This window comes from Littorina saxatilis, linkage group LG12 (genome assembly GCF_037325665.1).
Source record: "Littorina saxatilis isolate snail1 linkage group LG12, US_GU_Lsax_2.0, whole genome shotgun sequence".
Taxonomy (NCBI): domain Eukaryota; kingdom Metazoa; phylum Mollusca; class Gastropoda; order Littorinimorpha; family Littorinidae; genus Littorina; species Littorina saxatilis.
The window spans coordinates 75117870-75130369 of record NC_090256.1 but is presented as its reverse complement, the minus strand read 5'-3'; the positions used below and the strand labels follow the sequence as shown (position 1 = coordinate 75130369).

Below are 12500 nucleotides of genomic sequence, written 5' to 3'. Positions count from 1 at the left end.
ACCACTGGAGGTAGGCCTTTACTGTGTGGAAGCTTTGGGATGAGGACACCACTGGAGGTAGGCCTTTACTGTGTGGAAGCTTTGGGATGAGGACACCACTAGAGGTAGGCCTTTACTGTGTGGAAGCTTTGGGATGAGGACACCACTGGAGGTAGGCCTTTACTGTGTGGAAGCTTTGGGATGAGGGACACCACTGGAGGTAGGCCTTTACTGTGTGGAAGCTATGGGATGAGGACACCACTGGAGGTAGGCCTTTACTGTGTGGAAGCTTTGGGATGAGGACACCACTGGAGGTAGGCCTTTATTGTGTGGAAGCTTTGGGATGAGGGACACCTCTGGAGGTAGGCCTTTACTGTGTGGAAGCTATGGGATGAGGACACCACTGGAGTTAGGCCTTTACTGTGTGGAAGCTTTGGGATGAGGGACACCACTGGAGGTAGGCCTTTACTGTGTGGAAGCTTTGGGATGAGGACACCACTGGAGGTAAGCCTTTATTGTGTGGAAGCTATGGGATGAGGACACCACTGGAGGTAGGCCTTTACTGTGTGGAAGCTTTGGGATGAGGGACACCACTGGAGGTAGGCCTTTACTGTGTGGAAGCTTTGGGATGAGGACACCACTAGAGGTAGGCCTTTACTGTGTGGAAGCTTTGGGATGAGGACACCACTAGAGGTAGGCCTTTACTGTGTGGAAGCTTTGGTATGAGGACACCACTGGAGGTAGACCTTTACTGTGTGGAAGCTTTGGGATGAGGACACCACTAGAGGTAGGCCTTTACTGTGTGGAAGCTTTGGGATGAGGACACCACTGGAGGTAGGCCTTTATTGTGTGGAAGCTTTGGGATGAGGGACACCACTGGAGGTAGGCCTTTACTGTGTGGAAGCTTTGGGATGAGGACACCACTAGAGGTAGGCCTTTACTGTGTGGAAGCTTTGGGATGAGGACACCACTGGAGGTAGGCCTTTACTGTGTGGAAGCTTTGGGATGAGGGACACCACTGGAGGTAGGCCTTTACTGTGTGGAAGCTTTGGGATGAGGGACAGCACTGGAGGTAGGCCTTTATTGTGTGGAAGCTTTGGGATGAGGGACACCACTGGAGGTAGGCCTTTACTGTGTGGAAGCTTTGGGATGAGGGACAGCACTGGAGGTAGGCCTTTATTGTGTGGAAGCTTTGGGATGAGGGACACCACTGGAGGTAGGCCTTTACTGTGTGGAAGCTTTGGGATGAGGACACCACTGGAGGTAGGCCTTTATTGTGTGGAAGCTTTGGGATGAGGGACACCACTGGAGGTAGGCCTTTACTGTGTGGAAGCTTTGGGATGAGGACACCACTGGAGGTAGGCCTTTATTGTGTGGAAGCTTTGGGATGAGGACACCACTGGAGGTAGGCCTTTACTGTGTGGAAGCTTTGGGATGAGGACACCACTGGAGGTAGGCCTTTACTGTGTGGAAGCTTTGGGATGAGGACACCACTGGAGGTAGGCCTTTATTGTGTGGAAGCTTTGGGATGAGGACACCACTGGAGGTAGGCCTTTACTGTGTGGAAGCTTTGGGATGAGGACACAAGTGAATGAAGAAGTACACAGTGTAATCCACTTCTGATCAGGACGATTCTTTACGGAAAGGTGTCATTTTATTATTATTGCTGTTCGTTTGGTTGGAAAACCAAATGGTCGTTGACTAGAAAAAGGAATGCTTATTTCCGTGACTATAGAAGTAACATGAGAACTCCTATTTATATTGCATGGACAAAGCTAACGTTATTTTTACCTCCTCCAGGCAAACTTCTGGTTGAAAGAGACAACTATTTGCCAGAGTCGGACACCAACTTCTGCATCAAGGATTCTGACGACGATTACTGCCTCCAAGCTGGTAAGTTTGAATTTCTTTGAAGATAATCACCCACAATTCCTCCTTCACAATAAGACATGTGTAGTTGAAACATGGAGGCAACGTTCGTTTTTCTTCCTGAAACCGGGTATACGAAAGGAGGATGACATTTGGAAGTTCCCTGCTCTGTCCCACGCTGCAGGACAAGACTGTGTAAGAGTTACTCGAAACAAACCTCAAATAGATCTTTGAGCACATCTTTGGAGATGAAGATGCTTCCTTAATGAGGAAAGGGTACAGGGGCCGTGGAGGGCTCTGTTGGGGCCCAGGTACAAGGTCCCTATGGGGGTTCTGGAGGGGGGGGGGGGGGCAACAGTGTTGAAATTTAGCATTTGAAAGCATTTTCTGCTTGAGAAAATAGAGGGACATTTATCGGTGTGGGTGGGGGTTGGGGGTGGGGGATGAGGACTTCCGGTAACCCCCCAGGTCCAGTTCGTTAACCTTACAACAACAATTTCACCTTCTGTGTGATTCACCAGTACTCAAATTTGGGAACCCTGAAAACATTGTACGTTACTATAGCAAGTTGTTTCCCCTCCAAGGTGATTCCCGTGTCAACGTGTACCCCGGGCTGGGAGCTCTGCACACGATATTCATGCGTTACCATAACTACGTGGCGGGCGAGCTGGAAACCAACAATCCAACTTGGACCAACGATGACCTGTTCAACTACGCCAGGAAAATCGTTATCGCCGTTCTGCAGCATATTACCTTTGATGGTAGGAGTTCGGAATATGTGTTTCATGTTCAGTACACTGGTGCTGTCAGGGTAAACTACTCTTATAATTTGTAACTCATATTTGTTCTTAATACTTTGGTATTATGACAGACAACTACCAGCCTAAATGGCATTAGAATTCTACGATCTTTGTCTGAAGATTGCATTGGTACATTAGAGTTACCATAAAGATCACAGTGGTAATCATGTTCTTTATTTACACACACGCTCATACGCAGGCAGACACACACACACACACACGCACACACACATATACAATACAAACACAAACGCACGTACGCACGCAGGCACACACACACACACACACACACACACACACACACACACACACACACACACACACACACACACACACGCACGTACTTAGGCACGGACCTTCACACACGCAAGCACACACCACCACAAGCACCACCCCCCCCCCCCCCACTCCTCCCCCCAACCTCCACCCATACCCTAACAATCATACACCTCTCTAACCTTCTACACACACACTCTTTTTCCAAAGAATACCTCCCCGCTGTGCTCGGGAACGACACCCTGGCCGAGTATGGTATCTCCTCCGACTACGCTTACAACGACAGCTGCGACGCCACCCTCTACAACGTCTTCTCTACTGCTGCATTCCGCTTCGGACACTCCATGGTGCCAGACGGTCTGCTGATCGACGGTCAGGTGGTGGAGAGTCTGGACCTGTTCCTGCGGCCACACAGCGTGCTGACTTCCCTCGACAGCCTCGTGTCCGGCCTGGCCAGCAGCCGGGCGGAGGAAGTTGACCGTTGGTACTCAGAAGGTAACACACACACACACACACACACACGCACGCACGCACACACACACACACACACACACACACACACACACACACACACACACACACAATATTCATGCCCTTAATGGGTTTTTTTCCGTGAGGGCGTCAAGCAACCGTAGTATTATTCACCAAACTGAGTCTAGTGGCCACTCTGACATTGAAAAAAGAAGAGAGAGAGAGAGAGAGAGAGAGAGAGAGAGAGAGAGAGAGAGAGAGAGAGAGAGAGAGAGAGAGAGAGAGAGAGATAGGTAGATAGATAGCATTTGTGTGTAAAAGAGCTGCGTATTCCCTAATAAATGTGCAAGTATGACAGACCAACTTTAAAGAGATGTTCTTTGGTGGCACGGCCATGACTTCTATATCAATGCACATCCTGTGCGCCAAAGTTGTAAGCATTGTCTCACAAAGTGCCAGGGATGACGGACATGACTTCTATATCAATGCACATCCTGTGCGCCAAAGTTGTAAGCATTGTCTCACAAAGTGCCAGGGATGACGGACATGACTTCTATATCAATGCACATCCTGTGCGCCAAAGTTGTAAGCATTGTCTCACAAAGTGCCAGGGATGACGGACATGACTTCTATATCAATGCACATCCTGTGCGCCAAAGTTGTAAGCATTGTCTCACAAAGTGCCAGGGATGACGGACATGACTTCTATATCAATGCACATCCTGTGCGCCAAAGTTGTAAGCATTGTCTCACAAAGTGCCAGGGATGACGGACAACTTGTTTGAACTGATTTTCTATATTTGTTTGGGGAGGGGGGAGGGGGGGGGGGGGTCATGGACTTCTCGCTCAGTGAACATCCTGTATATTGCTGGCAAAGAGGCGTTCTTTGTGGGAATGGACAATGATACATCTCTTCGTGCACACCGTACGCGGCAGAGTAAAAGCCATTATTCCCCCCTCTGCTTCTTTCTCTTTGTAAACGTGTAGGGCTAGTTATTTTTCGGTAACTTACCCAACAACCAAAATCACTTACCCAACAAGGGGCCTGAATCCTCGATAGCTCACAGGTTGATGAGCTAGACTTTGAGGGAACTACTTTAGCGATTGAAAAGTTCCGAACGCTCTAATACAAACACACTGCATTTAAACCAGCAACTACAGGCTTGAACACATTAATCTCCATATAAAATCCATTAGTTTGGTTGTTTTCTAAATCCAAATCTAACGATCAGTACAGAGAAACTCGCTTTAGATCTCTTATGAGTGCAAGCAAACTTCCAAGGCAAGTAACTCTCGTACTCTGTCTAGCGATAAGACTTTCCCCTTCCAAATTTTCTGAACTGAGTTGCTTGGACAAAAGACTGCAATCCGACGGTTAGTTTTCGACAATATTTCATTTTATAAACAGATCACACGCAACCAAGTGCACAGATCTCATCAATTTAAAGAACAGGCAGCGGTTTCATTCACTATTTTGCCCCAGAAAAGTGAACTTCATACAGTTTTTAAGTTGGAACACGGGTGCAAAAGTTCGTCTGCTAGTCCCATTCGAAGAAAGAACATTTCCTAAGCGATACCAAAACATGAACAGAACACACATTATCCTACATACGTGAGAGAGACATTCGTGAGATAATAATCGTTCAAATCACACATGTGTATATCATGTAAATGAGGTCATGTCAAGCAAGTCTGGCTGGGACCTGTTTTTCCACTGCTTATGATGCCGAAGTCACCGAGACAAACGTCATTATAGTAAACAAAAGTGCGCTCGCTAATTACCCTCGATGAATTTTTAGAACTAACACGTCACACCACACGTTCAGAGTGACGTTACTTTACTTTGACGTAAGATTGCACGAGGCTTTAGAAGAGATCGAGGTACCAAAACAAGCGTCTTCAATTTTCAGTAAAATACACGTAATTACAGTATGTAGGATAAACAGAATACTACATGGCTTTTTCAAATAGTGAACAGCTCGCTTTCGCTCGCAGTTCAATATTTAAAAAAAAACAAACTCGTGTAAATCTGGTACGACACAGCAAGCCATATACCCCCGCGGGTTAGGGGGAGTCCCATATTGGTTGGGACGAACGATAAAGAATTTACCCGATGCTCCCCAGCATGTCGTAAGAGGCGACTAACGGATTTTGTTTCTCCTTTTACCCTTAAGTGTTTCTTGTATAGAATATAGTCAATTTTTGTAAAAGCAGTATGTAAGAAATGTTAAGTCCTTTGACTTTGTACTGGAAACTTGCATTCTCCCAGTAAGGTAATATATTGTACTACGTTGCAAGCCCCATGAGCAAATTTTTGATTAGTGCTTTTGTGAACAAGAAACAATTGACAAGTGGCTCTATCCCATCTCCCCCCTTTCCCCGTCACGATATAACCTTGAATGGTTGAAAACGACGCTAAACACCAAATAAAGAAAGAAATAAAGCAAGACATATAGTATTCTCTCTCTATCTGCCTTTTCCTCACAGCAGAATAACAACATAACTGTGTACTTGATTTTAGTCCAAAACAGGGAAACTGACAAGTACAGAATTGAATGATTTTCCCTGAACTATACAATCGCGCATTATTCAATCGCCTGCGCAGGTAGACTAGTTGAGTGAATAGGATTCGGTCAAACTTTCGCACAAAAACTCCTCTTTTCTTTGAATAACTGAAGAAAGGAGGAATAAAGAGGTTACACACCTCGTCTCTGTGATTATTAAAAATAATGGTCTCAGTTCGCGGTCATGAAAAAGCTCGCTGAAGCTCGCATTTTTCATGATCCGCTAGCTTCGACCATTATTTTTAATAATCACAGAGGCTCGGCATGTAACCTCTACTTCTCTCATTACGTTACAGGAATGACGGATCACCTGTTTGAAGAGGCGCCTTTCGAGGGCTTTGACATCGCGGCCCTTAACATACAACGGGGGCGTGACCACGGCCTGCCCTCCTACAACGATTGGAGGGTCAAGTGTGGCTTGGACAGAGTGGCCTCCTTCACTGAACTGCCCGAGGACGCTCAACGCAGATACGAGACGGTGTACGGGTGAGTGCTGCCGGTGGTGAAAGTGTGTGCGGGATGGGGGGGGGGGGGCAGGTTGTGTGGGCAGGGTTTGTGCGTGCGTGTGCGTGGACATGTCTGAGTGTGTGTGTGTGTGTGTGTGTGTGTGTGTGTGTGTGTGTGTGTGTGTGGGTATAGTATGTGTGTGTGTGTGTGTGTGTGTTAGTGTACGTGTGTATGTGTGTGTGTGTGTGTGTGTGTGTGTATTTGGGCAGTAACCATGTGAGTTCAACAATGGCATTTGGAAAATGACCAGTTACCGTGTAACATTTTTGGTGGCAGGGACACGGATAACATTGACCTGTACAGCGGATCGCTGACGGAAACATGGGTATCTGGTGGCATAGTGGGTCCGACCTATGCCTGTCTGTTGGGCCAGCAGTTCTCTAATCTCAGAAAATGCGACCGCTTTTTTTGGGAGACCACAGACCCTGTCACTGGCTTTGACACTGGTAAGATTTAAGATGTGTGTCCCGTCGCGATATAACCTTGAATGGTTGAAAACGACGTTAAACACCAAATAAAGAAAGAAAGAAAGAACATGTGTGTCATTCAGGTAGAAAGTTTAATGGTTCAGAAATCTTTGGGAAGGGCCTGTGTTTGAGTATACTATACACACTCGTGCAGATCGTAAAAGGTGTATGATAAAGCTTGAATGAAAAATGTGTTGATTGATTATTTTATTCATCAATAGATTTATTGATAAATAACAAATTAATACATTGATACACATATACATCAATGAATGAATGTATGATTGAATGAATGATTCAATCAATCAGTCAATCAATCAGCCAGCCAATCAATCAATCAATCATCATCGATCAATCAATCAATCAATCAATCAATCAAATGTCCGAATGGATCTGAACTATTCAGGCATTTATGTTGTATTGAGTAAAAACATGCATAATATTAAGGTGTTATTATCTCACACTTTTTTCAGACCGTCAGAGGGAACAGATCCAAAGAACCATGCTGTCTCATGTCATCTGTCGCACCACGGGCATCACGAGCATTCAGGATCGTGTCTTCGATGTGCCTGACAGCAGCAGGTAGCTTTCTGTTGTAATATATGCATTTTGGATTTAATATTGCATGAAATTCAATATTATCTTACTTTATTGTGACTTATATAAATATATTCACAATCAAAAAACAAGAAAGGTAGGTTGTTGCAGAGACATACATACAGAGATGCAAAGCGAGGGCCGCTGGCGTGAACTCTTGGGCTACCGCGCTCGGTCAGCGTGACCTCGCGCGATTGTTAGCCATCATCCCGTACTAAGTTGTTGTTCGCTTGCTCTCTGACACCGATTTGAAGTGCTTTTCTGTCATATTTCTTTGGATATATCCAGCTTCAGACGAGAGATATCAGTGGTAAGTAAACTTGATTCATATTCTGTAGCTTCAATAGTGTGCACACGAACGCATTTGAGAGGATTGGCTTCCCGAAGTGAGTCAAAAACGGTTCCTTCGGTTCTTGCGGCCATTGTTTTTAAGTCCATTGTGCGTGGAGGCAATGTTTGGGAGCTAATATTTTCTTTTGTGCGAAACTTTGCTTTCCCTTGACTGGCAAATGCATTACTGGTGTATACATTAATCTGTTTGTATAATTTTTGACGCGCTGTAATTAAATTTGATGCTTTTAAGTCTCACTCAAGTGGTTCTCGCACTTACACTGGCGTGTGGATAAAAAGTTTTTGAGGAGAAATGAGCGAAATTGCTTACTTTAGGATTCATCTTCTAATCACCAAATAATGCAATATTATCCCCCCCTCTGCTTCTTTCTCTCTGTAAACTTGTAGGGCTAGTTATTTTTCGGTAACTTACCCAAACAACCAAAATCACTTAACCAATAACGGGCCTGAATCCTCGATAGCTCATGGGTAGAGACTGTACACATTGTGGATCTACTTTTTGCGACTCAAAAGTTCAGAACACTCTAATGTACAAAATATACATTTCTGGAGCAAACAATACAACCATGCCGCATTTAAACCAGCAACTACAGGCTTGAACACATGAATCTCAATATAAAATCCATGAGTTTGGTTGTTTTCTGAATTCAGATCTGCAGTGCACAATCGTTTATCGCTAGCAAGATTCCAAGGAAAAGTAACTCTCATACTTTGTCTACCGACACGAGTAGTTCCCCTTCCAGATTTCGGCTGCATCGACGAGACTGCAATCCGACGGTCAGTTTTCAACAATATTTCATTTTATAAACAGATCACACGCAATCAATTGCAAACATTTAATCAACTTAAAGAACATGCAGCGGTTTCATACACTAGTTTGCCCCAGAAAACTAAACTTCATACAGTTTTTAACGTTGGAACACGGGTGTAAAACTTCGTCTGCTAGTCACATTCGAGGAAAGAACATTTCCTGAGCGATACCAAAACATGAACAGAACACACACTATCTGCCTTTACCGCCACAGCAGAATGACAACATAACTGTGTACTTGATTTTAGTTCAAAACATGGAAACTGACAAGACGTGTTAACAAAATTGAATGATTTGCACGGAACTATACAACCGCGCATTAATCGATCGCCTGCGCAGGTAGACTGTTTGGGTGAATATGATTCGATCAAACTTTCGCACAAAAACTCCTCTTTTCTTTGAATAACTGAAGAAAGGAGGGATAAAGAGGTTACATACCTCGTCTCAGTGATTATCAAAAATAATGGTCTCAGTTCGCGGTCATGAAAAAGCTCGCTGAAGCTCGCATTTTTCATGATCCGCTAACTTCGACCATTATTTTTGATAATCACTGAGACTCGGCATGTAACCTCTACATCTTCTTCTTGTGATTTTCTGTTTCTCTTGAGTGCAAATAATCAACATTTTGCATGTTTTATTATCTATGATTTTCTATGAAACAGTTATAACTCTTTAAAAACACAACAATTGCCAGCTTGGCGCCAGTCATGGGAGGACTACTTGCCCCTGCCGTAGGCGAAGAGTAGGGGAGACCGGGGCTAGTCCGCCTACTTTTATGCTTTTGGTAGCATAACTGGTGAGTTTGATGAACTAGAAGACTGATTTTTTATTTTACATCAAGACAAATGTGTAGCTGATATCAATGTGCAGACAGTTTTTATGTTCGCATGAACATTTGTTGTACATACTGCTTTAAGTAGACCTACCCTAACGTAGGCGAACTTGGGGGAAGTCCGCCGCTCTCATCCCATAGTATGTACAAGACTAGTAGTGGGCAAGCTTTAGTGGGAAAGCTTTTTTACTTCCCTTCAATATTCAGGTTCAAAAATGCCAATGACAAAATACGAAAGAATGTAACACAAAATTACGTTAGGGGAGACCGGGGCTAGTCCGCCTACTTTTATGCTTTTGGTAGCATAACTGGCGAGGAGACCGGGGCTAGTCCGCCTACTTTTATGCTTTTGGTAGCATAACTGGCGAGTTTGATGAACTAGAAGACTGATTTTTTTATTTTACATCAAGACAAATGTGTAGCTGATATCAATGTACAGACAGTTTTTATGTTCGCATGAACATTTGTTGTACATACTGCTCACGGCGGACATGCCCCATGACATATAGGCGGACTTGCCCCCGCACGGGCAGGCAACTCTAGTGCCAGATAGCGAGCACAACATGGGAAGGAAGAAGCAAAACTTTCGTCAGAACTCACGCACTTTCACTCGACACCAAGACTAAGTATTTGTTCTCAGAGGTAATGCATCAAAACCTAAGTCAACTCCAATGCATTCATGTTACAAAAATGAAGAAAAACACTTTTTGTGATCTGTACTCACGATCTATGGGCGCGCAACCTCTGAACTTCTGCAGGATATGGCGGGAAGAAGGGACACCACTCTCACATGGTGTGAATGACTAAAAGGTGGCAAACGTAAGAATAAACAGACAAAGACGGATGTGCCCCGGGGGCGGACTAGCCCCGGTCTCCCCTACGCGAACAATTGCCAGCTTGGCGCCAGTGGGAGGATTACTTGCCCCTGCCGTAGGCGAGGATAACGCGAGCGGGAAGACAGCGCTTCGCATCTCTTCTATCTATGTCTCTGGTTGTTGGAACGTTTGTAATTGACAAAACAATACATTCACAAATATATCGACCCAACGGTCTTTACAGTGCACAGACAAACGATGAGTAACGAGAACTTAGCTTGATCCAATGTGTCAGCCGTTGGGAAAGTCCCAAGCGAATGAAATGTAATGAAATTCTCGTTACTCATTGTTTTTAAATATATTTACGTTATTTTGTTGGTTACTTTTTTCTATTGTCAATTTTTTTTCTCTCTCCATTTTGCACGCGAAAGTAGAAGGAAGTAATCGGAGGCGGGAGCGGAATTTGTTTGTTTGTTTGTTTGTTTGTTTGTTTGTTGTCTGCGAAAAAGAAAGAGCAGAGACAAAAATAAAACAATCGTAAACCAAATAATAAATTGAAGAGCGAGAAAAGTTAGTTTCTAAATGTGTCTTTACTGTTGTGGGTTGATATTGTATTTGTCATATGTTCGTGCAGGGACCTATATTTAGAGGTCTATGGTTCATTATGCTCATGTACTGAAAGCAGTCAAACTAATGAAATTCACATAAAGATTAAATAGTAATTTGAAGATTTTAACATAGCGTTGCTATATATTATTACCCCGTTTGTGCGATTTTAGGAATCTTAGACAAAAGTATCGTAAAACACAAGAAACAGAAAAAACCCGGAAGGTAGTGCTCTCTACGTTTCCATCTTTATCTCCGCGCCCTTTGTATGATTCCCTTCCATTTCCTCTTCCTTCCAGCTTTCTGCACGTTATTTGTCAGTTCATCCTAGTCACGTACGTTTGACCGTTTTCTTTTACGTCCCTGTTCCTATAACATCGCTTATCAGGCGCTAGGCCTTTCAAGGTTCCGAGCCAACGTGTAGACATTCCCTCATCTTGCACTCAGTGACACGAGTTTCATATTGCGTACAAGTTCTTCGTGCACCAAGGGCGATTTGTGTCCAAGAGTTCGGATAAGGGCAAACGGCTGTGTTGAAGATACTTTGGACACACTAGAACGTCGTGAAAGTACCATTGTGCCACAATTAAAGCTGTTCTATATATTTTACAGAGGAATTTAATTTCGAAGATACCTGCATTTTTATATAAACACGGAACGCATTGGAATAATACAATTATGCAGCACTTGAAAATGCTTGAACATGCCCTATGAAGTATACATTAGGAGAATATGATTCAAAATATACAATATGAACACAGAGTTTTGTATCAACAGTTAAAAACAAGTCGCGTAAGGCGACGAAAATACATTTAGTCAAGTAGCTGTCGAACTCACAGAATGAAACTGAACACAATGCAATTTTTCAGCAAGACTGTATACTCGTGGCATCGTCAGTCCACCGCTCATGGCAAAGGCTGTGAAATTGACAAGAAGAGCGGGGTAGTAGTTGCGCTAAGAAGAATAGCACGCTTTTCTGTACCTCTCTTTACACCCCCGGTATAGGGGTGTGTATAGGTTTCACTCGATGTGTTTGTTTGTGTGTTTGTTTGTGTTCGCATATAGATCTCAAGAATGAACGGACCGATCGTCACCAAACTTGGTGAACAGGTTCTATACATTCCTGAGACGGTCCTTAAAAAAATTGGGACCAGTCAAACACACGGTTAGGGAGTTATTGGTGGATTAAGATTAAGACTGACATATTATTTGGGTGTGTGTTGGTGTTCGCATATAGATCTCAAGAATGAACGGACCGATCGTCACCAAACTTGGTGAACAGGTTCTATACATTCCTGAAACGGTCCTTACAAAAATTGGGACCAGTCAAACACACGGTTAGGGAGTTATTGGTGGATTAAAATTATACAACGACTTATAGAGGCACACCCCCGTTAGTCAAAGGGAAATAACCATTCTCACTGCCACCAACTGAGAAGGTTATTTCCCTTTATAGGGGGTGTTTTTCCTATCGGAGGAATTTCTTGTTGTTTTAACTTTCTGAGCGTGTTTTTAATCCAAACATATCATATCTATATGTTTTTGGAATCAGGAA

The 12500-nt window shown here is 43.8% G+C and overlaps 2 protein-coding genes across 6 annotated transcripts in view; both read left to right on the top strand.

Annotated features, from left to right (window-relative positions):
- Positions 1-12500, top strand: part of LOC138982767 (salivary peroxidase/catechol oxidase-like) — an 80604-nt gene that overhangs the window by 27434 nt on the left and 40670 nt on the right. Inside the window, exons 11-16 of one of the 5 annotated variants that reach the window (XM_070356094.1) lie at positions 1780-1872; positions 2433-2609; positions 3135-3419; positions 6256-6445; positions 6743-6912; positions 7407-7515. The exons of the other annotated variants lie outside the window; for them this stretch is intronic. Of the exons in view, the coding sequence (XP_070212195.1) occupies positions 1780-1872; positions 2433-2609; positions 3135-3419; positions 6256-6445; positions 6743-6912; positions 7407-7515 (1024 nt within the window). The remainder of the gene's footprint in view (positions 1-1779; positions 1873-2432; positions 2610-3134; positions 3420-6255; positions 6446-6742; positions 6913-7406; positions 7516-12500) is intronic. 5 annotated transcript variants of the gene reach the window in all.
- The window catches only part of LOC138982766 (116 kDa U5 small nuclear ribonucleoprotein component-like), a 94846-nt gene that overhangs the window by 73776 nt on the left and 8570 nt on the right, over positions 1-12500 (top strand). The gene's annotated exons all lie outside the window — the stretch shown is intronic.